Source organism: Fusarium mangiferae, assembly GCF_900044065.1.
Source record: "Fusarium mangiferae strain MRC7560 genome assembly, contig: FMAN_scaffold007, whole genome shotgun sequence".
NCBI lineage: Eukaryota > Fungi > Ascomycota > Sordariomycetes > Hypocreales > Nectriaceae > Fusarium > Fusarium mangiferae.
In genome coordinates this window covers 1,275,931-1,299,522 of record NW_024573927.1, presented here as the reverse complement: position 1 = coordinate 1,299,522, position 23,592 = coordinate 1,275,931, and the positions used below count along the sequence as shown (strand labels likewise).

General features: G+C 49.1%; 9 protein-coding genes across 9 annotated transcripts; 5 read left to right on the top strand and 4 right to left on the bottom strand.

The window, feature by feature from the left end:
- Nucleotides 1-476: 476 nt before the first annotated feature.
- Nucleotides 477-2,319, top strand: FMAN_13581 (uncharacterized protein; the record flags this gene model as incomplete). Its single annotated transcript, XM_041833067.1, has 2 exons — nt 477-949; nt 1,005-2,319. 2 exons carry the CDS (start codon nt 477-479, stop codon nt 2,317-2,319), a joined length of 1,788 nt encoding a protein of 595 aa, XP_041683467.1.
- Nucleotides 2,320-3,131: 812 nt separating this feature from the next.
- Nucleotides 3,132-3,984, top strand: FMAN_13580 (uncharacterized protein; the record flags this gene model as incomplete). The annotated part of the gene is made up of 2 exons (XM_041833066.1): nt 3,132-3,510; nt 3,560-3,984. 2 exons carry the CDS (start codon nt 3,132-3,134, stop codon nt 3,982-3,984), a joined length of 804 nt encoding a protein of 267 aa, XP_041683466.1.
- A 2,460-nt stretch (nt 3,985-6,444) lies between these two features.
- FMAN_13579 (uncharacterized protein) lies at nt 6,445-8,267 on the top strand (the record flags this gene model as incomplete). Its single annotated transcript, XM_041833065.1, has 3 exons — nt 6,445-6,511; nt 6,597-6,959; nt 7,012-8,267. The coding sequence occupies 3 exons, from the start codon at nt 6,445-6,447 to the stop codon at nt 8,265-8,267; spliced, it is 1,686 nt and encodes a 561-aa protein (XP_041683465.1).
- Nucleotides 8,268-9,824: 1,557 nt separating this feature from the next.
- Nucleotides 9,825-10,148, top strand: FMAN_13578 (uncharacterized protein; the record flags this gene model as incomplete). Its single annotated transcript, XM_041833062.1, has 1 exon — nt 9,825-10,148. One exon carries the CDS (start codon nt 9,825-9,827, stop codon nt 10,146-10,148), a length of 324 nt encoding a protein of 107 aa, XP_041683464.1.
- Nucleotides 10,149-10,936: 788 nt separating this feature from the next.
- Nucleotides 10,937-12,373, bottom strand: FMAN_13577 (uncharacterized protein; the record flags this gene model as incomplete). Its single annotated transcript, XM_041833061.1, has 3 exons — nt 10,937-11,443; nt 11,496-11,749; nt 11,797-12,373. The coding sequence occupies 3 exons, from the start codon at nt 12,371-12,373 to the stop codon at nt 10,937-10,939; spliced, it is 1,338 nt and encodes a 445-aa protein (XP_041683463.1).
- Nucleotides 12,374-13,434: 1,061 nt separating this feature from the next.
- On the bottom strand, nt 13,435-14,599 carry FMAN_13576 (putative pectate lyase; the record flags this gene model as incomplete). The annotated part of the gene is made up of 2 exons (XM_041833060.1): nt 13,435-14,270; nt 14,320-14,599. 2 exons carry the CDS (start codon nt 14,597-14,599, stop codon nt 13,435-13,437), a joined length of 1,116 nt encoding a protein of 371 aa, XP_041683462.1.
- Nucleotides 14,600-15,775: 1,176 nt separating this feature from the next.
- Nucleotides 15,776-17,357, bottom strand: FMAN_13575 (uncharacterized protein; the record flags this gene model as incomplete). Its single annotated transcript, XM_041833059.1, has 2 exons — nt 15,776-17,007; nt 17,057-17,357. 2 exons carry the CDS (start codon nt 17,355-17,357, stop codon nt 15,776-15,778), a joined length of 1,533 nt encoding a protein of 510 aa, XP_041683461.1.
- A 201-nt stretch (nt 17,358-17,558) lies between these two features.
- Nucleotides 17,559-20,121, bottom strand: FMAN_13574 (uncharacterized protein; the record flags this gene model as incomplete). Its single annotated transcript, XM_041833058.1, has 5 exons — nt 17,559-18,342; nt 18,392-19,026; nt 19,076-19,446; nt 19,496-19,767; nt 19,820-20,121. The coding sequence occupies 5 exons, from the start codon at nt 20,119-20,121 to the stop codon at nt 17,559-17,561; spliced, it is 2,364 nt and encodes a 787-aa protein (XP_041683460.1).
- A 1,592-nt stretch (nt 20,122-21,713) lies between these two features.
- On the top strand, nt 21,714-23,487 carry FMAN_13573 (uncharacterized protein; the record flags this gene model as incomplete). Its single annotated transcript, XM_041833057.1, has 4 exons — nt 21,714-22,250; nt 22,305-22,706; nt 22,762-23,070; nt 23,119-23,487. The coding sequence occupies 4 exons, from the start codon at nt 21,714-21,716 to the stop codon at nt 23,485-23,487; spliced, it is 1,617 nt and encodes a 538-aa protein (XP_041683459.1).
- Between the last annotated feature and the right edge of the window lie 105 nt (nt 23,488-23,592).

The following is a 23,592-nucleotide window of genomic DNA, read 5'->3' as shown; positions in this document are numbered from 1 at the left end:
TCAAAGAAGGTCGGCGCAAGTAAAGGAAAGGAACTGTGGAACGTGCGGCAAGGTAGGGCATAATGCGAGAACGTGTCAAATAGTTGTTTCGATGTCTGGAGAAGAGGAAAGCGATTAGTTTTACTTGATTGCGTGATTTGTTGTGTTCTCATGACGATTCCTGTCTCAAGGGTTAAGATTTTTGTAACACTCGCTTGTTTGTAACACTCGCTTATCATGTACGTTATACCAAAAACATAAGCCAGACCATACACAGACAGGCAAGGCCCTTGGCTTAGAATGCGAAAAAGGAGATGGATATACGAAAAAGCCAGAATAGGTAACCACTCTCCGTTGCGTCCGAGAGCCCCGGAACTTTGTGTCCCTTGGCTAGCGAGGCTGAAATGGCTATAAAAGAGCCGATTGCGGCGAGGAAGTGCATTAAACAAGGAATAGTTCCATACTGATTTCAGCATTACATTAACTAAACAGAAATCATGCGTTTTCTTGCGCTTTCTTTATGCTCAGCAGCTCTTGCTTCCTCAACGGCGACGCGAGGATGCAAACTTTCACCCTTTGATGCTACTTGGCCTATTGATGCTGAGTGGGCAGCGTTGAACGACTCTATTAGTGGCAGTCTAATTAAGACACGCCCGGCTGCATCTTCCTGTTACGAAACAAATCCGTTTAACGCACCGTTGAATTGCAACATCGTTGAGGCCAGCTGGACTCAGTCTACTTTCCATGCCAATCTTCCCGAGTCGATTTCATCCCCATTATACGCCAACAATTCCTGTCTACCTCCTGGGGCTCCAGGATACAACAAAACGGCTGGTTGCCATCTCGGTGGATATCCAAGTTATGTTGTAAATGCGACAAGCGACGAACAGATCGCTCTCGCTGTCAAATGGGCATCGGAGCGAAACATCCGCATCGTTGTCAAGGGAACTGGCCATGACCTATCCGGAAGGTTTGTATTTCTTGTCACTCCAAATATTTGGCCCTCGCTAACACTATTCTTATAGATCTAGTGGTGCACACTCTTTGTCCATCTGGACTCGTCACATGCAACATGTCCAGTTCGATTCGGACTGGAGAGTACCTGGGACCAATAAGACAGACACCGTGCTCATCGCTGCAAGCGGGCTCACTTACGGTGATGCAGTCGGTCATGCCCTCAAGTACGATCATGTCATTGTGAGTGGTAATGATGCGACAGTTGGCTTGGGAGGGCACATCCAAGGCGGTGGTCATGGCCCATTGTCCAGTACTTTCGGCCTGGCTGCTGACAACATTTACCAAGTGAGAGTTGTAACGACTCAGGGCCACATACTCACTGCCGATGCCACTCGGAATCAGGACCTGCTCTGGGCCATTCGAGGGGGTGGCGCGGGACAATATGGTATCGTTACTGAATATGTGCTGAAAGCCTATCCCGCACCAAGTGTCATTGAAACCGGTTTCACTATATCTCCACGTGGTAACACCACAGCCGCGTATGGAGGGACCTGGAATGCTTTCTCAGAGTTATTGCGACTGCTCCCTGATCTTATGGATGCTGGCTTGGCCGGTGCAGCGGTAGTACAAGGCAACCACAAAGCCGGCGTCAGCATCAGCCAGGGGTTTTATGCCTTCAACAAGTCAAAGACAGACACCGAAAAGTTGGTTCAGATGGCCATCGATAGGATTTATACTTTCAATGGTAACGATAGTAGCATCCTATCTATCGTTGCTTCCAACACAACTGTCCATCCTACCTACAGGGGTTTCTTCGAAGCCTTGAATGCTGGAGGTTCAAACCAGGCCGGAGCTTATTCTATGCCATCCAGTCGACTCCTCGGTCGCCGAGAGACATCCAAAATCAAACAGACGACGCTGATTAGCTATCTCAAGCGAATGATCACAAACTCAGACTTGAACGGATCCGGTATGGCTGTGATCGGTTTGCAAGGTGGACCAGGTCCTGCAAAAACGCCAAGAAGCATGCGAGGCGCGCTTTTACCGGCATGGCGATCAACCTATCTCCATACAATGAGTTACAGTTTGACTCTCAACACTACCCTTACACCGGCGGAAACACTGGAGAAAGGAGCACGTGAGCTGAATGACTCCAAGGAGAAACTCTGGCAGGAATGGGCGCCGGATACTGGAGCGTATATGAACGAGGCAAATCCTTATAATCCGTCTTTTAAGAAGGATTTCTATGGAGCATTTTATTCTCGTCTGTTGAGAGTGAAAGAGAAATATGACCCTACTGGGAGTCTTTGGGTTTTATCTGGAGTCGGAAGTGATGCTTGGGACTATAGTCTAGACACAGGCAAGCTTTGTAGAAGGAGTTAAGATGCTTGCTGCTCTATCTGTTGTTGCGGCAGGTAATGACTCTTAGGTATTGTTTCGATGAAAGCATACCTTGTCATATGAAGTTAGCTCCAGAAATAACGTCTTGGAGGGATTTGATAAATGTTGAAGCCTCATGAGAGGATCAAACTCAGTCATGGTGCGCAGCTCCATGAAGGGTCAAGATGATCTGAAGCGTGAGTAGCTGAGCCGTTGTAGCAGTCCGTCAATTAATCAATAACGCTGCTGATTTAACATCTTCTACAGTGAATCCCGAGGATTCAAACATGTCCTCGCCGCAACGTACTGGCGTTGATCATGGAGTTCGTAGATGTATCATGTCTGTGTCAGTCATCCACTAACGGCTGTTCAACTTGCTCATGGCTGGTCCCGGAATGGGCCAATTACCACTCCAAAAGAATACAAAAATAAGTCTTACAGCTTTAAATACATGATTTCGTTCTACCAGTTGGTTTGTACCCATGTACCGGAGAGCGTTCATTATATCAGACCGAATTTCTAGTATCACCATGTAAAGCGAGCAATACGTTTATGTCAAACTCGGAAGAAATGCACCCCATGGAGTATCTCAGAATCTCAGGTAAGGACAGCAACTATCTCAATGTCATAGACACCTACTCTCATATTCGAATTGGTCTCCTGCAGCGATGATTATAAATCAAGACCAGTGTCTGAATATTGTCTGCGTCATTGAGCGGGGTACTTGTCTTCCCCCAACATCCTTTGAAACTACCATATCTCAATTTCAGAAACGCTGAACCTCAAAAAATAAACATATCAAGTTATATTAAAGCATGAGTAGTGCCTCCGGTCTTATTGAGCTCGCTCAGAGTCTGATCGAACATGGTCCCCGCAAGACGATGCAGACATCCCGCCGCTTACGGGCCGTTCACAACCATACCACTATTGTGGATACTACTCACGGAGTCTATGTCTGGGAACATGACAGTTTCCCCACTATCTATGTGCCGGTGATCGATGTGAAGAACGCGAAGCTGGTCGACAAGAAGAACATCTCGGTGGAGCTCAAAGAGAGGGCCGCGATAGCTCAACTCATGATCCCAGCCCATGGTAGTATCAAAGAGGCAAAAGTGGACAACGTTGTGCGCTTCTTTCAAGATGTGACCCTTGGGGCACTTTCTGATATGGTACGGATTGAGTTTCGCAGTATAGGTAGGCTTTTGAGTATGACTAGACGATATATTTTACTGACGGATGTTAGATCAATGGTTTGAGGAAGACGAACCAATCTTCGTCCACGCGAAAGATCCCTTCAAACGCGTTGACATCCTGCACTCCACGCGTCCCATTGAAGTCAAAGTCAACGGCAGAACTGTTGCGAAGGCTACATCATCCATGCATCTCCTGGAGACAGGTTTGCCGACTCGGTACTACCTTCCATTGTCTGCTGTTGATCAATCTGTCCTGTCGAAAAGCCCTGTCAGATCCAAGTGTCCGTATAAAGGCGAGGCCGAATACTATAACATTGTCATCGATGGAAAGACCTTTGAGAACCTGGTCTGGTACTATAACCACCCAACCCTCGAGAGCGCAGCGATTGCACGACTGGTCTGCTTTTACAACGAGAAGGTTGATGTTATACTGGATGGGGAACTCCAGGAGCGTCCCAGAACCAAATTTGCCTAGCCTTGAGGACGGCCCAAAATGGAAGACCAATATGTAGTATCATTCGTCTTTCGCGATGGTCATTGTCTACTATTACTGCTCCTTTGTTGTTGAAATCCGCTAAATTTAGCTATCGATATTTATGCTGCTCCATGAATCAAGTGGACACTTCCTGCTCCCAAGCCCGTGTGCCCTTGACTCGGATACTCTCCGTTTCTGGAACAACGGTGACACAGCATGTAGAGGCAAGCTCATTTCAGTGAACGGATACTTACTGTGAAGATCTCGATGATGTCGCTCTGATGAATCACCAGGGCAACACGCACAATATGATACAGGGACAAGTCAGTGAATAGGAAATTACAAGTGAAACCAACGGAACGGCTCAACAACCCAAGACATTGTGCCGTGCTTGTTTCACCTTCTATGACGATAAGACTAACCTCAATGAGTCTTCAAAACCACGTTTCGACTGCAGATGCTTGTTTCCCCGTGCATAAAATATTGAGACATTGCAGGGGTATGGTCAATACGAAGTCCGTGCTACCCAACGTATTTGCTAGCGACGTGATACAGACGTATATAATGAATCAGCAGTCCGGTTTTCGAGATGATCTGTCGCACATGGAGCAAAAGCAATTTGTTTGATGAGCACAAAGGGCCAGCCACATGCCGGGGTGATTAACCAGTGTTTGACAAGAAACAGAAATCGTCGTGGCTAGGAAGCTTTGCTCCGAAATGTGACATTGGAGACGATACACAGGCGGACACAATATCACAGCTCATTGGTATCAGTGCTTGTTGTACATTATTTATCTCCACGAGCATATTTTCATTTGTATGCTATGTTTCAGCGTACCATAATGAGAAATTCACGGTCTCGTGTCTTCTGTCGCACGGGAACGGTACCCAAGTACCCGTAACACGGCTTCGGGACCTGGTATCATATTCGTGCATCATCAAGGATTATACCATGGATACAAGCTGAATCATGCGTTGTAGAACAAACACCGCTCAATTACCGACTTTCGCTGTCAAGGCTGAAGCGCCAGTCTCCAGCCACCAGGAACTAAAGAGACCGGTGAGCGAGCGGGGAACAGTACCAAGCTGGCAAGCTCACGACAGGATCGTATTCATGCACTAATGCTGTGCTATCATAGGCATTTCAACCTCCCCGATAATTCACAGAATACGATTTATTGGTCCGGATGTATTACTCTGCATATAGCCGTCAATTCCTGGGATCCAGCGCCGAATCGTGCTTATCTCGTCACGATATTGCGGGTATCCCGGGCCCGTGCAGTGAGAAGAAGCCTGTAGATCAGGGTAAGCTCAGAGCTCAATAGGGAAGCTAAGAGAAACGGTTGAGATCTGGATCCGATCTGTCATCTACCGATGCCACTATGTCTTGTTGCATGAAATCGTCTTTGCCGTTTTCAGCCTCATTGTGCTCGCATGATAGCTGTGAAAACTCGGTGTCGATTGGCTCGCCTCCCACTAGACGTTAGCGGGTTGAACGATTTCCGTTTCGCCACACATGAAAGATGGGCGGGTCGTCACTTGGCAGAAGAACGGTGTGCGACGGAAGATCTGGGTGCTGTGAGACAAGAATCTTGATTGGTCTCAGTTGATATTGGATCGGTATTGTGATGAAATTGTATGGCGAATGTATGCGATATGTCGTCGCTTTTTGCAGGCTGCGCTATGGTTGTTAGAGTTTGTTTAACACTTTGACAGCTGGAGCCTGCGGTTTAACATCGCATCAGTCACGACGAGGGGAAGTGGCCTTGCCTCCCGTTAGTGGCAAATAAAGGTTCACGGTGAAGACTTGCCACTGATCATCCGCATTTTGGTAACATAGGCTACTGTATTGTCATCCGACCATGAACCGGGCGGTCAAGAAGACACCAGCGACAAGTCAAGCTCAAAGCTTAAAACAAGCAAATTCTTACAGTGAGTGATTCGTGTTGGTGCTAGGCTATCGGGATTTTGAGTAATGAGCGGGGGGAATGCGCAGAGGCATTCAATCTCGGCCAACGGCCATTCCATGAGCTCATGTCTTGCATGGACCGATAATGATGATGCGCAGAGTATATCCGCAGTATTAGCAGAGATTCTCCGTGAACCGGGATCATTTCCCCTCGTTTGCCAAGTGATAAACATTGCATGTCGTGAATTGCATTGACCGGGGGGTGGCAACGCTGCAAAACTTGCGTGGGGGGTTAGTCTACAGTAGCGTAGCGTTGCACCGAGTCGGTTTGCGGGCCGTAGTACCATAAGCGCACTGGTTCAGCGGCCGTGGATTTTCTGTTAGGCTACCTTAGTACTTGAGAGTCATGAGGCCCGCCAAAAGAGTTTTTTCCTTCTCTCTTTCTTGGACTCTCTCTTCACTTTCAGGTCCTGCAACTTGACGCCCTTGCTCTCAAACTGTTTGTTCCTCAAGAGAAGAAGAAAGGAAACCCAAGATTCGCTGTAAATATCATGAATTTGAGAGCAAGGGAAGACAAAGATCCCAATGCTTTCCCCACGAGGCAACTGTTAATTCTCGGTATGCGCGCCTCTCACTCACCGCCATAGCTGACGGCCCCTCCCCTCACCCATGATAATCCCACGAGCGCTAACCACGACTGCAGCAATATGTCGCTTTTCGGAGCCGATTGCCTTCAATTCCATTCTGGCCTACACGTTTGTGATGGTCAAGGATTTGGGCATTGCTGAGAAAGATGCTTCACTTTACGCGGGACTGCTTGTCTCGGCGTATGCGGTCGCTGAGGCGCTGACCTCGATGGGATGGGGTATTCTTTCGGATCGCGTCGGGCGAAAGCCTGTTGTTTTGTTTGGACTTGTTGGCGTGGCTTTGTCGAGTCTCATCTTTGGTTTGGCCAAGAGCTACTGGGTTGCTCTTCTGGCAAGGTTTGTCGGCGGCGCGCTGAACGGAAACGTGTCGGTAATGCAGACTATGGTCGCTGAGATGGTGAAGTTGCCTGAGCATGAGCGTAAGTTTCTCTTTGAGCCATGGATATCACGGAAATGCTAACTTTCTCGCAGCCAAAGCTTACGCCGTGCAGCCTTTCGTCTGGACTCTTGGCGGCATCATCGGATCCGCGATGGGAGGTTTCCTTGCTCAACCCGCCAAGTTCTACCCTTCAATCTTTTCAGAGGATGGACTGTTCGGACGATACCCTTATCTGCTTCCTAACCTCGTTTCAGTGGCCGTGGTGGCCATCGCCGTCATCCAGGGACTTTTCCTCCTCGAGGAGACCCTTGTTAAGCCCGGATCCGAGGGCGAGAACGGCGTTATCAACTACCAAGAAGTCCCTGCCATAGACGATCTCGAATCTATCGACGAGCGCACGCCTCTCCGACGCTCTGCTGTCCGCACCTCCGTTTCTCGCAGCCGTCGACACATGTCACCCTCCACCAGCCGATCACGGCCTCGCTTCGCCGAGTCAAGTCTTGGAATGGCAGTTGAACACGACTTTATCGACCTCCGCCGCTCTTCTTTCGGAACTGTGCACTCCATTGTCCTTCCCCAGGATCTTCTCACACCCCCTAACGAGGAGCAGGAGGACGAGCAGGCCAAGTCCGGTGAACGAACGTTCAACAAGACGATTATGATGCTCATCGTCGCACTGCTTATCTTCTCGTATCACCAGATGGCTGCAAGCAGCCTTCTCGCCACGTATCTACTCGACGATCCTTCTGAGAAACGCGGAGCTATCGACTGGATCGGTGGTCTTGGTTACACCGTACACGATGTCGGCGTATATCTCGCAGTGAACGGAGTACTGGGTCTATTTATCCAGGCCGTCATCTTCCCCGTGTTTGTTAGCCGCGTTGGAGTATGGCATTCCTTTGTGAGCATGATCATCTTGTATCCTGCTTCGTACATGCTCATGCCTTTCCTCTCTGCATTTGGCGAACCCGTTGTTTCTTTGGGAATATACGCATCGTTGTTAATGCAGAGCTTCTGCGGGTTGATAGTGGCGCCCGTTACTCTCATTCTTATCAAGGATGCTACGCCATCTCCTCAGGTGCTTGGCCGAGTCAATGGCTTGGCTATGTCTGGTGCCTGTTTGGCACGTACCGTTGCGCCGCCCCTTGCTGGAGTTTTCTATGCTCTGTCAGGTTCCGTGTCAGCGTGGTTCAGCTGTGTTGTTGTAGCTGTTATTGGAGCAGTCCAGCTTTTCTGGATTCCACGAAGAAGTATCAAGAGGGACGATGTCATGGTGGATAACGCCCTTACCAAGACAGTCACCAATGAATCTCGCCGTGGTCGACGTGGCAGGAATTCTTTGTCATAAAAGGCTATGAATCTCACAGAAACGCTAGATTCAGACGATTATCAAAGACGATCCTCTTAGCTAAGGGAACGACGGAGTATAGCAATCATTAGGTATGAACGAAAGGAAGCAGCGCCATAACCAACCTCGACACCGATAAGCGAGCGGGCATACTTGGCACTCTCGAGACGTCTTCGAAGACGACCTTTTTCACCCACAACGATGCACAACATCCAACACGATCCTTCGCGACGCCCACCGTAAACCGTGGGCTATGTAATCCTCTCCTTTGATAACAACGACTTCCATATTTGAAGTATCGCATGCGTCAACCTTCATTGAACGACATGAAGCTGAGGCACTTTTGTCTATGCCACTTGCAAATTTCTCATGATTTCGTTTCGCTTTTCCGTTTTTGCTTTCCGGGGTGAACAATAGTTTCCAAGGCGCAAGGTATCGGTTCCATGATCTGGAAGGTAATGATGCAATCCAAAATTGCTTTATCTGCAAGCAACTACTCAACAAAGTCTTTATGTTAGAGCTCGATTTTCTTTGTCCTTATGTTAGCTCGGGGGGCCAAGAGCTTCATGTTATCTTCTACAATCCAGTGTAGCCAATATAGTATGATCATACCATGTCGCGTTATTAGCTGTCTCCCTGGGTTCTCTGATTGATTGATAGATAGTTAAAGCTTATGATATCTCAACGAGATATCAAGTTGCGTTCTATGATGATCCTCAAATATCATCGCTGTAAGAACAACTTCTAGGTGAATGGAATTCATGGCTGCACTGCTCACTCAAGAGAAAAGGGGAGATGAGCCTTCTATAAGCAGCGAATCATCCGCCCGGCGAACTCGCCGTGCAAGGGTATTGGCTGGATAAGTTCGGCGGCACGGCACAGAATCACACCCATCATCTTTGGTTGAAGAACAACGACTCGGTTCACCGAGCATGGCACCTGATAATCACTATATGTGCGCAACTGTCTGGATGGCCCAGTAGAATGTCTCTTCTTTTTCGCAAAAAGCCACAGTCGCCCATCTACTGACGAGGAGGGTTCACCGGCGTCATGAAACCAACAGCGAGGGTACAATCAACGGCCAGCCTTACTGTCAATGGTCAGGGAGATGTCCGCGTGGCACCGTTGCATTATCGGATGGCCTGACGTTGCAAGAACTTGGGGTGAACATGGGCAGACAGTCACGATGCAAGATATCCAGAGGCAAGCCCCCGAAGTCTCTGTACCTCAGCCTGTAAGTTCATTGTATAGACAGACATGTCACTCTTCCATCGCCCTTGGCAAATAACTACCGACATCGGGTTCCAGGTTAAATGTCAGGCCACTTTGGGGTAAATGCGGAGTGAACCGGTGATAGTGCGGGGAGTTTTGTTGCGGGGAATTGCCTTTTCCAGGCGCATTCCCTTCATCCGAGCCGAAGCACCCTCAGCCCGGGGACCAGCCCGAGAAGGATATAAGTAGATTGAAAGAAGTCCGAATTCCCCAGATTCTGTACTCCAAATCATCTCTTATCTGATCAAAAAATCCATCTACTCACTCTAATCTCCAACTTTCATCATGAGCTCTTCCATCCAGACTCTGTCCCGCGGCGTTCGCACTGCTCCTCGTGCTCTGCGTGGACTTACCCAGGTTCGACGACTGAGCACCACTGAACCCAGCCGCAACCTGTCCAACACTCGCGACTCTGCCGTCCACGATCCCATCATGGATAAGTTCTGGGGCAACCATGTCAACGTTTCCGAGACTTCCACCATCGTCACTCAGACACCCAGCATCTCCGCTACCAATACCAGCCGTGACCCTCCTCTGGGCACCAATGTCTTTGAGCCTTCATCCGCTCCTCGCTGGTCTGGCATCTCCATCCCTACTGGCCGACAATAGATAAGCAGTGGCCGTAACACCGCACACACCACCACAAACAAGACATTGTCATTTTCTAGATGACTGTCCTAGCCATCGCGTCGGGATTAATCCCACCGAATGACGATATGATACGTTCCACCACGGCCCGATATACCATTACTACACCATGGATACCCAGTCTCTTCCTGAAATGAGAAGAAATATGCGCAGAAATTTGTATATGCCAGAATCGTATTGAGATCTCTGAAAGAATGAATCTTGGAGCGAACTATAGCAAGGGATCATGAGATTTTAGCAAGGAAAGCAGCTGCGATTGACCGAGCAGAGTAAAGACTTTCTCATTGATTTGTACATAACCCGGCTCTGGTCACTAGGCGTTGATAGTTCTAGCAATTGTATATAATGATCAATAACCTGTCAAACCTGGCTACCCGTCGTTGTGATTGCAAACTTGATGCTTGGATAATCTCCAACGCGCAATGATCCACCACCAACCTCAAGCTTCGGTAGACTTCGGTACCTATTCCACCGGACCTTCGGAAAGTTTCCAGAGGTCCACTTAGCCTCCGATGCGGGCCAAAAGCCCAGAAGCTATCGTCGGTCTCCACCGGAACCTAAATTTGGCTCCGAGTCGATCACGTTGTCTTACTCTCAGTTGGAATTAAGTATCAAACCGGGTCAACGATTATTATACGGAAATGTCTTTAAATTGTTCTATCACTTTTTGTGTTTTTATATCATAAATCTCTAATACACGTGGACTCTCATCAGCCAAGCAGATAATCAGGTGGAGTTCCAGCCCAACTCTACAGGATCCACTGGGAAGCCATCATGAGAATGGACAAAGCCAGGAAGCTGCCTGAGCCTGCAAGTTTCATGGCAGAGTTACCCTCAGCCTCAGCAGACGATGACTTAGAAGCAGGGCTAGAGGTCGAAGAGGGGGATTCCTCCGTCTTGCTGGTCTCATTCTGATGACCAGGAGCAGAAGAGTCATCGATCAACAGGTTGGAAACGACAATAAAGTTGGAGAACGTCTGTTCCATGGCATCGTCGCCGTTTCCCTCTGCCTTCAGACCCTCTGCCGACTTTCGAAGGACAGGGAGTATGGAACTGGCTGTGAAGGGAGCGACCTGGGTGGCCACTGCAAGCCATCGGTGCGTGAAGCCTTTGTACATGACGATGTCGCGAGGGCATTTTCCTTTGCTATTCGCGCATGCGACCTCGTTGAAATCTCCATTCTTTTTGAAGAATGTTTCCAAGGTTGCTGATGCGAGGTTCTCGGTACGTTTCTTCCACTCGTCTGATCCTTCGGTCTGGAGATATCAGTCAGTATGGAGCCCTCTTAGCATTCAGTTGGGTGCTTACAAAGTTGTACATAAATGCAGCACCCATGGTCAGCCCCGCCGAATTGGCAGACCACTGGATCTGGTTGATGTTTGAGCAATTCTTGGTAGCCTTTGTAGCTTGAGCACCATCATAGACTGCCCAGGTCTCCTTGTCGATGAGCTCACTGGTCTCGAGCCAGTCCCAGGTCTTTGAGGCATAGTCGGCGTATGTGTCGTTGGATGTGAGCCTGGCGAGACGAGCACCAAGATTGAAGAAGAGGACATTGGCAAGTGCTAGAAAGGTTAGTGACTTGCAGACTGAATTTGACGAGGTAACATACTCGACTTGTAATCGAAGCCAGCATTGGTCATCATGATTTGCCATCGAAGCCCACCATTGCAGGTTTTCTGCTCAACTTCTGTGTCCCATCTTGCGCGTTGCTCTTCCCAGACCGCAATGGCAAGGTCGAGCCACTGAGGTTGACCCTCGGAGGGTTCGGGATAGCCACACTCGGCGGCTGTGAGGGCAGCAAATGCCCAAATGGACTGGTCGTCGTTACCGATGCTTGCTGTGTTGTTGGCTGGCATGAAGTCCTTTCCCTTGCCAACCTGCCATTGGATGCCCTCCGTAACGAGGTTGTTGTAGGTTTTGTCGCCTGTCAATTGCCAATAGTCCACAAAGGAACCCATGAAAGCACCCGACTGATACCAATAATACCCATCTGTTCCCATCCTTTTTTCGGGCAGAAGACCAGGAGTCTGACCAGTTTCATTGCCCTTGTAGAAACTGATGAGATCCCCGGCAAGACCCTTGGACGCATTCAAAATACCATCCTTGCTGTCCAGCTTCATACACTGGACAGGTGCAAACTGGGACAAAAATAGCACAAGTCCAGCAGCTTTCTGGAGTGCACCCATTGTGTTACGACGGAAATAAGAAACGAGTGTGGAGAAGATCGATAAGGTCACTGCAACTTTGGGAACTGGGCTGACGCGAAGTTTTTATCACTAGACAAAAATTGTAACGCGCTAGGCAGCGTGAGCCGAGCAAAAGGCGCAGTTGGGCTAGCGAAATGAGCGAAGTCATTACCCGCCGCTTGGCCTGAATCCTTCGGGGCTATGTTGACCCAATAGCATCGTGAGTTTCCAGATTACGACCTAGATTTGCTTATGTCAGATGTTTACCAAGACATGCAAATTTGGGCATTTATTTCTTCAAAGTCTGCAGTACAGAGAATTATTGTGGTTGAAATATTGTCGATTTCTGAACAGTCTTGATCAAGAGGGTGTGAGCATGCTTGATATGCCTAGGGATGGATGAAGAGGGTTGACGAATACGTCACCCAAGACCTACCGCCAAGGAAATAACATGCCACCAAATAATGCATTATCAAGGACGCTTGCAAAACTGGCCCTTCAGAAGCGGCGCGGTCAATTCGTTATTGGCCTATTGGCAGTCGACAAGAGATCGCTCGAAGCGAGTTGTTCCAGTTTTGAGCTCAGCCCCAGGCCTGGATCACCACTTAATTCGCAAAGCTGTGATTTTTGACAGTCATGCAAGTCTCGCATAGTTGTCGGATACGAATCGCGCATTCTCATCCTGTTTTCACTACAAAAGGGGTTAGGTCTTACGCGTTTTTTGCTTGGCAGCGTGTTGTTTCCGGCGACTACTCTGTTTGGAATAGTTTATGCTGGTTTGGGTTCTGTCAGTGCTGAGTATTTCTGTTCCATCAAGTATTTATCGGGTCGTTCGTGGTAATTAGACCAGGAACCACGTTGATAAGCGTTAGTGGTCATGAACATGATGTCGCAGAAGAGTAAAGCAATGGTAGCGCCTCACTGATTGTCTTAACCCCATAAGTATTAACTATATAGATACAAGAACACAAGTTTTTGGCTGCGGTTGACGCCGTCAAGTACATCCGGCTGGTGCACTTGGGTACATTTTTCGATGTCTCCAACCCATTTCTAAGGCTCGCTTAGAAGCCACCGAAGCCACCGCTTCCAAAGTTGAAGTTGGGCTGAGAAGGCTGGGCCTGCTGGTTTTCAGACTCAGAGCCTTGCTCCTGATTCTCGTTGTCAGACTGTTCCTCCTTGTTCTCATCGTCAGAGTTGTCGTCAGAGTTGTCATCATCAGAATCATCGTTCTCAGAATCATTGCTGTCACCGGACTGGTCATCACCAGACTGGTCGTCACCGGACTGGTCGTCACCGGACTGGTCGTCACCCTGAGAGCCGTCGCTGGAGGTCTCAACAGGGTCAGCAACTTCAGATGCGGCAGGGGTCTCAGAGCCATCGGCAGGAGTAGTAGGGGTAGCAGGGGCCTCAGTAGAGTCTCCAGAGCCGGAGCCGGAACCAGAGCCAGCATTGGAGTCACAAGTGCCAACCTCCTTGGGCTCACTGCCGTCAGTGACACCCTCGAAAGTGATGCACTCCTTGGGAACGTTTGTGAGCTGGATGCCGGAGATCTTGGCGGTGTCACCCATGTTAGGGTTGATGCCGACGAGGATCTTTCCGTTGCTGGCAGAACCACCGGAGATCTCGACGTGGCGGGCGGGCATCTCCTTGCAGTTACCGCAACTGCGGTAGAGCTTGCCAAAGTCAGAGACCTCGAAGTCCTTGATGATGACGGTACCTCCACCGTTGTGCTGGATGACCTTGTCCTCGGCACCAGTAGCGCCGCCACCGTTGATGGTAGTGGTCTCACCATCTTCCTGCTTCTTGATGGAGAAAGCGTCCTCGCAGACGGCGTCCCAGACAACGTTGTTCAGAGTGCAACCACCGTTGCAGTGAACACCCTCAATCTGGTTGGGACCTGTAACAGTTAGGACAGGCAAGGAATAAGAATGACTGGTTGAACTTACCAATGCGGACGTTGGAAAGAGTGGCGCCTTTCTCGAGGATGAAGACGGCATCAGAGTCGCCGCCCTCCTCCTGGCCAGTGCAAGAAACACCACGGTCGAAGATAGCATTGGCGCCGTCGAATGACTCACCGGCAGCGATGGTCATGGGAGCATCGAGAACACTGCTTCCACCAGAACCACCGGAGCCACCCTCGCTATCCTGACGACGGGAGAGGGATGGAGCTCCAGTAATGAGAGGAGCGGGAGCGGCATAAGCACCAATGGCCAGAGTGGCCGCCATGATCACACGGTACTGCATTTTTATGATTGGTACGAAAGAATGCTTGGTAGGTGAAGAAAAATGAGTTGAAAGACAGAAAATGGTATCAAACCAGTAAATACTTTAGGAATGGTTAAGACAAGTAAAGAATGACCAAGCACAGCTTGTCGAAAGAGTGAAATAAAATGCAAAGAAAGTGATGATGAGACACAGAACAAAAAGAGAGCTCAATGGAGGAGAGGTCTTGGAAACTTATAGCTGTGTCACTTGCCGGGAATCATTCGTTAACTCAGTGACATACACCCCAGATGGCCCCATAAGCCAAGTTTTCGTTGATCGGATTGCCCACATTCCCGAATTCGCCTTGTCGTTCTGAAGATAGGTGGATAGGTGGATCATTCTGCCTGAAACAACCCACCGTTTGACATGGCAAAATTCTTAATTGATACAGCCCATGCGGCTCGTTTCAAACACGAATATTGCCGCCTATCAGAGGGAAATGTTTTGTGAAGGATCCCTGCAGGCAAATGAGACGACGCGTCGATCACTGGTCAGTCTGTGAAGGAAATCCCCGATGCTGAAACGCGACCCCTGACTAGGGTTAAGCTTAACCGCGCGATCTTACCTCTGGCGTACTTCGCCGAACTTTACTTGGCAATGTTTTTATGCTTATAATTGCAGTAAAAAGCTTCTTTCAGTCTATTTTAAGGTCATTGCATCGCAGCGTTTTAGGTGATAAGTAAATTGTTTGCTGGCAGATAGAATTGAACATGCCGTCGAATCTCACTTGCATGGCAGCCAACTCCTATACGCGGATTCTATAGCATTCTACTTTTTGTATCCATCTATTTCCGGACATTAGACTGATCTACGTAGTATTTGAGGCAGTGATCCTGGTGCGGGTCATAATTGTTGAGGGCGGCTGCGGTGATATTGGTGGATGACTGCATGTCTCAGGAGTCCAGGGACACGAATATCATCTCCAGAAACATACTGAACCTTGCAACTTGATGAGCACTTTCATCCAGAAATAACCTGAGGCAACTATTCATGTGGCCGAAATTTGCATGTTGTGAAATGTGACCATGCCGGCCCCGCCCAGCCGTTCTTGTTGAGTAGTCGAAGCAGTTCAACAGGGCTAGAAGATCGCAAATGTGCCAGGTTTGGCAGTGGGTATCTTTTGGCATTTCCTGAGCTCTAGTCCCGGCTGCGTCTCCTCCGCTCGGCAGCAGCCAACACATCACGGTCTACCTCTATGTTTACGAAAACCCAAATGGCCACAGCATAACACGCCTGGCTGACGAAGAACGGCATACCGAGAGCCATGCCCCCGATCCCAAGGCCGCGTACCCAGAGCCCCGCCATCAAAGGCGCCCCTAAAAGTGAACCAACAGTCTTTACCAACATGACAATAGAGAAAATGTGAGGTTCAGGATCGGACGAATCGGGGGAAGGAGGCGGCGAGATGACGGGAGATTTAAGAAGTGATAGAGTGAATATAGGAAGGGCAGAGCCGAGAGCGTAGACAAACATAGAGGGGATTAATATCCATATCTCGCTCGCAATGGCGATCCCCAACGCGCCGAATACAGATGCAACGAGGCAGTACATAGCGTTTCGGATATTTGACTTATCCGCTACCTCAGCTGCATCTTCTTGTCGCACCTGGCGTGCAGATCGCAAAAGCTTGGGAATAACGATGGTGAGTAGCGTGAAGTTGACGATTGCTTTTCCAGATAAGAGATACCCAGCGGAAGCAAATGTCCACTTGTAACGTGCAGATATATACTGAACAAGGAGCTTTGTGTCTGAGCTCGCAAGGGATGTGAGCACGAAGCTGAACAGTAACAAGCTAAAGTTCTTTGGGTGGCTGACGATGATGGTCTTGATGGTCTGAAGGTGGTCAATGACAGACTGAAGTAGTGGCTCATGATGGGATTGGGCTTTGATACGAGGCGATGAGAGGAGAGGTTCATGTTGGCTCTCAGCATCACCATCGGTTCCTATGTCTGTGTTCCCCTGCGTAGGTAGCATCTGTATGCTAGGGACAGCCAATGACAGCAAGAATATGCCGAGCCAGAACGGTAGCCATAGCGATAGAGTCATGGTAGATGAAGCTAGTGCAGGCCCAAGTAGGGCTACGACATAAGACACTGAGCTCATGTATCCGAAGTAGATAGCTCGTTGGACATGGTCGTCCGTTAAATTCGAGACAAGGCCGTAGGTAAGAGAGTTGAAGACGCAATCTCCACCAAGGACTGAGAGCACCGGGCCGACCACGATGGCCTTGGTTGGAAGCAGGGTATCGAAAGATCCAACTATGATAGCCCATAGCAACATGAAAGAACGCGAAAGAAGGTTCAGTCTGAGGATTGCTCGACGGCCCCATTTTTCAGCCAGAAAGCTGAGGGGTATAGTCATGATAAAGTCTTCATCGCGTTAGCAGGCTAGGTGCTATTGAGTACATGGGTGACTTACCTCCGGCGACCCAGAGCGTCTCCATCACGCCCTGAATCCAACCTAGGTCTTTTTCTATCTCGCGAATCTTGCATAGCTTCTCATCAACGCTGTCACCCGGCTGGATCTGTGACGGATCATTCTGGCGGTAGTAGTCTACGCAAAGGCGCCTCTCAATCAATCGATTTGAGGGGAGTTGATAGAGGCTCATTGACAGGTTGACGAAGAGGCATAGGGTTAGCACGGAGATTACCGGCGCGACGCGTTTGCGAGATCCAGGCCGCGCCGGCATGGGACTGGGCCGACGCGCGTTCTCCTCCATGTTCTGTGATTGAGAGAAATTGAGTGTATTATTGTCTTGAGTTCATCATCTTATTTTGCGAACTGAGATACTGGCTGAGACTTTAACCTTATCTTCGATGGGCAGTTGACCAAAGACTGCTATCAACCCCATCAGCATCCGGGCACGTGCGATAAGAGATTATCTTATCGACCCTATTTATCTTATCAGATACCTTAAACCTCAACCAGAAGTTATTCCAGAGGCCCCAGTCATGACGGCGTCGCCATCATGAAACTGAGTATTTTTGGCCGCTTGTTTTTTCTGGAAGCTTGTCCGTGACATAGCATGTTCTCTTATGTACCAGACACCAGCAACGCTTGCACCGGGTCCAAAACTCACAAGCGCCAGCAAGATCCAGAGTGATGCAGAGAACAGGTTCATGTTGGCTCGGCCAACTCTGTTCAAATCCCAGACAGCTTGAAATGTCCACACATATGATGCTAGGAAGTACATACCAACTTCAGCATGTCGTGCTACTAGCATATGGCGTGTTTCGTCGATTAAAGCCGGCTGACTAAAGCTAAGTATCATGTTGAGGTCAGCGTTGCGAATGGCTTGCATGATGGCAAACCAATGACACAAAGTGCCGAAAAGTCCAGCAAGCATGTATATTCTGCCAAGCACTTTTAGTTCGAGTTTGAGTGTTTTGCTCAGATTCAATGCAGTTTGGCGGCTGCCAAAAGATCCCAACATTCCGACGAATACGGGAACCAGTAGGGGCCAAAATGACTTGGCGGCTTGCATCCAGTTGGACAATTGGATTGTTGACAAGACAGGACCGAAATGAATTGCTTCCGACATCACGTACGCGGACAGGATATGTTTGGCGTGTCGTACAGGAACAAATCTTCTCAGAGGCCACCAGTAAAGCTCGACATCAGATATCAAGGTGTAGACGAGATAGTATAACGGCATGGTGATTCCGATTCCGGCATATTGAACGAGCATGAGCCATAAGGCAGGTCTAGACACCATCAGTATTCAATTTGCTTGCCCAAGGAAAGATTTCCTACATTCCAAGAGGCGTGAGTCTGTTTCGTCCGCGATAGCCTTCAATCATGATAATGGCAATGGGCTGGATAGAATGGCCAAATGCGTTGACCTTTAGAGCCTCGAGACTCAATATCGAAGCCTTGTCGATCCAATGGTCATGCGGAGCAGATCCATCGCTTAAAGTAGGACCGTATGTTCCTGCAGAGGCTGCGATGACTGTGAAGACCACATACGTCACCACTAGTACCCATTGTATGCTGCCTCTTGACGTTGGCTCGCAAAGCAGTTCCTGTTTGTATGGTATCAAGTTCTCATGGTGATGCACTGGCAGCATATCCAGCATTTCCCCACCAGGATGCTGAGAGCAATAGCCAAGAGTGACGACTTGCTCATCTATCAGCGGAAGGAGATGGATCACCATAAGCTTCTTCAGAGGCGTATCGAGTGCTTCCGTGTTCGCGCGGTTATGTGAATAACGATGGTTGAGTGCCAGCCTGGGCTTGCGCCGAGACTGGACATCTGCAAACATGGACTCGACTTGGACGGTGGTGAGACGTCCTGAAAGGCTCTGCTCGAGTGCATTCACGAGGTTGTTCGTCAGTAGAGCCGCGCTCTCAATAGCAGCGTTGCCACCTTGGCCACCCACTGGATGGAACTGTGACAAGTGTCAGACCGGTGCATATCGTGCATTCTTTGGGACTTACCTTGTGCGCCGAGTCACCCAGAGTGATGATCCTGTCGAAGTGCCACTGCTTATAGACATACTCCACCAGTGGAGTCATGACGGCGCTCACTTTGTTGTCAATAAGTGTTGAAAACTTCAGATTCGGCAGTATGTTGTCGTCAGCAGATTCGGACAGCGCCTTTTGAAGGTCCTTCTCGCTATAGCGTGGAATAGCTGAGCCATGAACTTTCTCCTGAAGCTTCTGGAACCGAAACCAGTAGACTCGCCCGTGGGGACCTCCAGTAACGAGATACGATGAGCTATTCCTGAATACGCAATGTAGATCGCCTGGATTGATACCAGGACATGGATTAGACATACCGAAGATGCAGCTGTTTTCACAGGGAGGTGCTGTGCCCATCAGTCAACGTATTGTTAGGCTTAATGTAGCTGGACTCACCCTCATGCTCATTTGGGTCAAAGAGCCCCGGCGATAGCCTGCCAGCTAGCTTCCACATCTCCGAGCGTACTCTACTGTGCACGCCATCTGCTCCAACAAGAATGTCACCAGCAATAATCGTTCCGTCTGATGTGATTGCATGAACTCCCCCATTGACCAACTCAGTCCTGACAACTCGCTTGTTTGTCAAGACTTTTGTCTTGTCCTTTATACTGTTGTAGAGTACTTTGAGAAGCATCTGCCTATCGAGGAAGACCATGGGGTATCCATGCCTTCAGCTGTAGAGTCAGTCAAGGAAGGTTTAGGATACGTGGTGGTACTGACCTCTCGATAATGCGCTTATCCATCTCTCGATGACAGGCTAGAATTTGACCATTTGTGTCTCGGAAATTGAAAGCCTGCATGGGAGGCGCGATTCCCATGATTTTTTCATATAAGCCGAGCTGATCTAGGATACGATTTCCATGAGGCAGTAACCCGATGCTAGCCCCGACCTGAGGCGCTACAGTGGGATAAGCCTCCAGCACCAGAAAGTCGATGCCATTGGCCTGGAGCATGTTTGCCAGGCTAAGCCCCGTGACACTCGCGCCTACAATCACAACTCTGAAAGGACGTTTGTCAGCCATGGCGACAGCGATTGTTGGAGTCATGAGTTGTATGGAAAAGCTGCTGGTTGAGCTGACAATGTCCCAACAAATTCAGGACCTGCCTAATCGCGTACTTTACGCGTATCCACCAGTACCAGGCCTCATACTCATCCAGGGTAGTTAGGTAGTTACCTTGACTATTTAGATAAGGCTACGGCGGAATGATCGGGAAGTCAAAGCAGAGATGTTCCGATTTATCGAGACTGCTTCCATTTCCTCTTGATTCTCATCTCTTTAGTGTAGTTTTACTCGAGCACATAGCGTGATTTCTTACTAGGTGAGACAGATGATGAAGGGAGATGAACATTTCTAGCTAACCACAAAGAGTCTGTTGGCTGGTAACAATCCCAGAATGAGTTATATTGACTAAGATGGGAAGAATTGCCAATTCAGAAGTGAACCTGACACTCTTATTGCCACTTGAAAAACTCTCCATCCAGCAGTTTTCTGAAAGCATTGCTTGTTGTCGTTCTGGTATGGCGCACACGCGTCTCACAACAAACATTTTCAGGGTACATCCGATGACGGCGGTCAATTCATTGGCCGTTGTAGTGGATATCAATTGTGCTCGGCCATGCGCGCTGAGAAGTTTCCTTCGGCATTTGAATCCTTTCTCTACTGATAAAGTCATCTCCTCGGGTTTGTTAGTCTATGCATAGCTAATCTCCATGTTTATTCCCCCATGGAGGCCCCGGATCAAGGTTCAACCACAGAATTCGGGGAATTTGGGGTCACGCATAACTCCCCCAACGCAACTGACGTCAAGGGTCCTCTCAGATGCCATTGATAACGCTGCGATTGATCAGCTAGACGTGCCGGTACCCGATTTTGGTGTCACCCTCGAGCTTTGACGTGGCCCATCGAAGCTTTTATCCCTCTGGCGAAGAAAAGACTCATACCTTGTGGGGTAAAGGTTTTGCCGGAGGCTCAGAAGCGCCTGGAGATTTTTTCTCCGCGCTGATCTCCGGATGGTCCGGGGTCTGGGTATTGGACGGGGATAGTAGGGGTTACGCGAGGGCGAGGTCCCTTTCTAGGCCTTTTCCAGAGAGGTTTACTGGTTCTACAGCGGTAAATGGCTTGTTCTTGGCGGTGATAGTGGATGTTGAGGCTCAATGTGAGGCTCAAATGGCTTGGAAGCCAAGCGCCGTTAAGCCGCACTTCCGTAAGAGGCGTCAACGCGACTCAGGAACAAGTTCTTGGACGACTCAATTTGCCGATTTTACCAATCATTTAAGCTCATTAAGCTCAGTCGAAATTACGTGAATGAATTGATCAGATAGCGGAAGCACACCGACGACAATCTCATCTCGTTGCCCCATACGGGGAAAACGCTCGTCCGGCCCGACTCATTTGCTCCATCGACTCCAGCGCCCCAGAGCAATGTGGGCATCTTTGTAACGTAGCGCATGGAGAAGAAAACTTTGTCAGGATGGGGAAGAACAAAGACTCACCATTTCAAAGTCGGGGCCCCGGATCCCACTGATTCCTATAAAGCTCTTGATCTGGAGTCGGTTTGTTATCTCGACAGCTCCTCTGCTCGAATAACTCACGGACATACTGACCTTGCAACCATGGGTATCCTCACTCTTGCTGAAGATAGGCCGACGCCGCCTTCGGTGTACAACTGGCGCATTTATGTGCTTGCCGTTGTTGCCTCGTGCGGTTCCAACATGATCGGTTATACCAGTGCCTTCATTGGTACAACTATCACGCTCGATTCGTTCAAGAAGGAGTTTGGGATCGATACGAAGACTGTCGAGGAGCGAAACTTGATCAGTGAGAATATTGTCTCGCTTTTCATCGCTGGCGCCTTCTTTGGCGCGCTTCTCACTTACGTTCTCAGCCACTGGGTTGGCCGCAAATGGTGTCTTGCCATCGCTTCCGCTACTTTCACGCTTGGAGCTGGTCTTCAGTGCGGTGCCGACTCTAGCACTGGGTTAGGAATCCTATACGCAGGTCGTGTATTGTCAGGTCTTGGAACAGGTTTTGCAAGCAACATCATCCCGATCTACATTTCCGAGCTGGCACCTCCTGCTATCCGAGGTCGTCTGGTCGGTCTGTACGAGCTTGGCTGGCAGATTGGTGGCCTCGTAGGATTCTGGATCAACGTGAGTCAATCCTTCATCCCTTTGCACATTGCACGTCTGCTAACCCTTGAGAAGTATGGTGTCCAGAAGCACATGCCCGAAAGCCACCAACAATGGATCGTCCCATTCGCCGTCCAGATCATCCCATCGGGTCTTCTCTTCCTCGGAACCCTCTGGCTTCGCGAGTCCCCTCGATGGCTGTTCCTCAAGGAACGTAGAGCACAGGCCATGGAGAACCTTTGCTGGATTCGACAGCTCCCACCTACCGATCTATATATCACGGAAGAGGTATCAGCCATTGATCATGCTCACGAGATCCAGAAGTCGACTGTTGGTATTGGACTCTGGAAGCCTTTCCAAGCTCTCAAGGATCGACCAAACATGATGTGGCGTCTCTTCTTGGGATGCATGCTGTTCTTCTGGCAGAACGGCTCTGGAATTAACGCCATCAACTACTACTCCCCAACTGTGTTCTCGGTAAGTTTACAACCGTGATCGCATTTTGTGCTAGTATCAATCTAACTTTGCACAGAGCATTGGAGTTCAGCATGACACCGTAAACGTAATGACAGGTATCTTTGGTGTCGTCAAGGCTGTGATGACCTTTGTCTGGCTTCTCTTCCTTGTTGACCAGCTTGGTCGAAGAAAGCTTCTACTTATCGGTGGTATCACTGGCTCTATCTGTATGTGGGTATTGGGTGCATACATCTACGTCGTCGACCCTACCAAGAACCCCCAGGATCATTTGACTGGCAGTGGTATCGCTGCTATCGTATTCTTCTACCTCTGGACCGCCGTCTACACTCCAACATGGAATGGTACGCCCTGGGTCATTAACTCTGTAAGTCTTCCATCATAGCTACTTTTCCATTGTCTAACTAGTTTCAAGGAATTCTTCGACCCCAGTTTCCGATCCCTCGCTCAAGCCTGCACAACCGCCAGCAACTGGTTGTTCAACTTCCTCGTCTCGCGTTTCACAGAGCAGATGTTTGCTGCAATGGGATACGGTGTCTATATGTTCTTTGCGACTCTGTCATTCTTCGCCTTCATCTTCGCCTTCTTCCTGATTCCCGAGACCAGTGGAATTCCATTGGAGCAAGTTTACAGACTCTTCAAGATCAAGCCAATCTGGAAGGCAGACAAGATCCTCAAAGAGCAACTAAAGCAGGAGGAGCAGCAATTCAGATCTGATGTCAAGGGTGAAGTGAGCCAATCAGAGAACCTCGAGGACGTCAGTGACAAGCGCGGTGAGGTCTGAAGGAACGGATGTGATAAATAGAATAGAATAGAAAGGGCTATAGACACCAAAGGGCAATATAATGTTATTAGACCATGGATACTGAAGTCGAACTCCGTGCTGTGA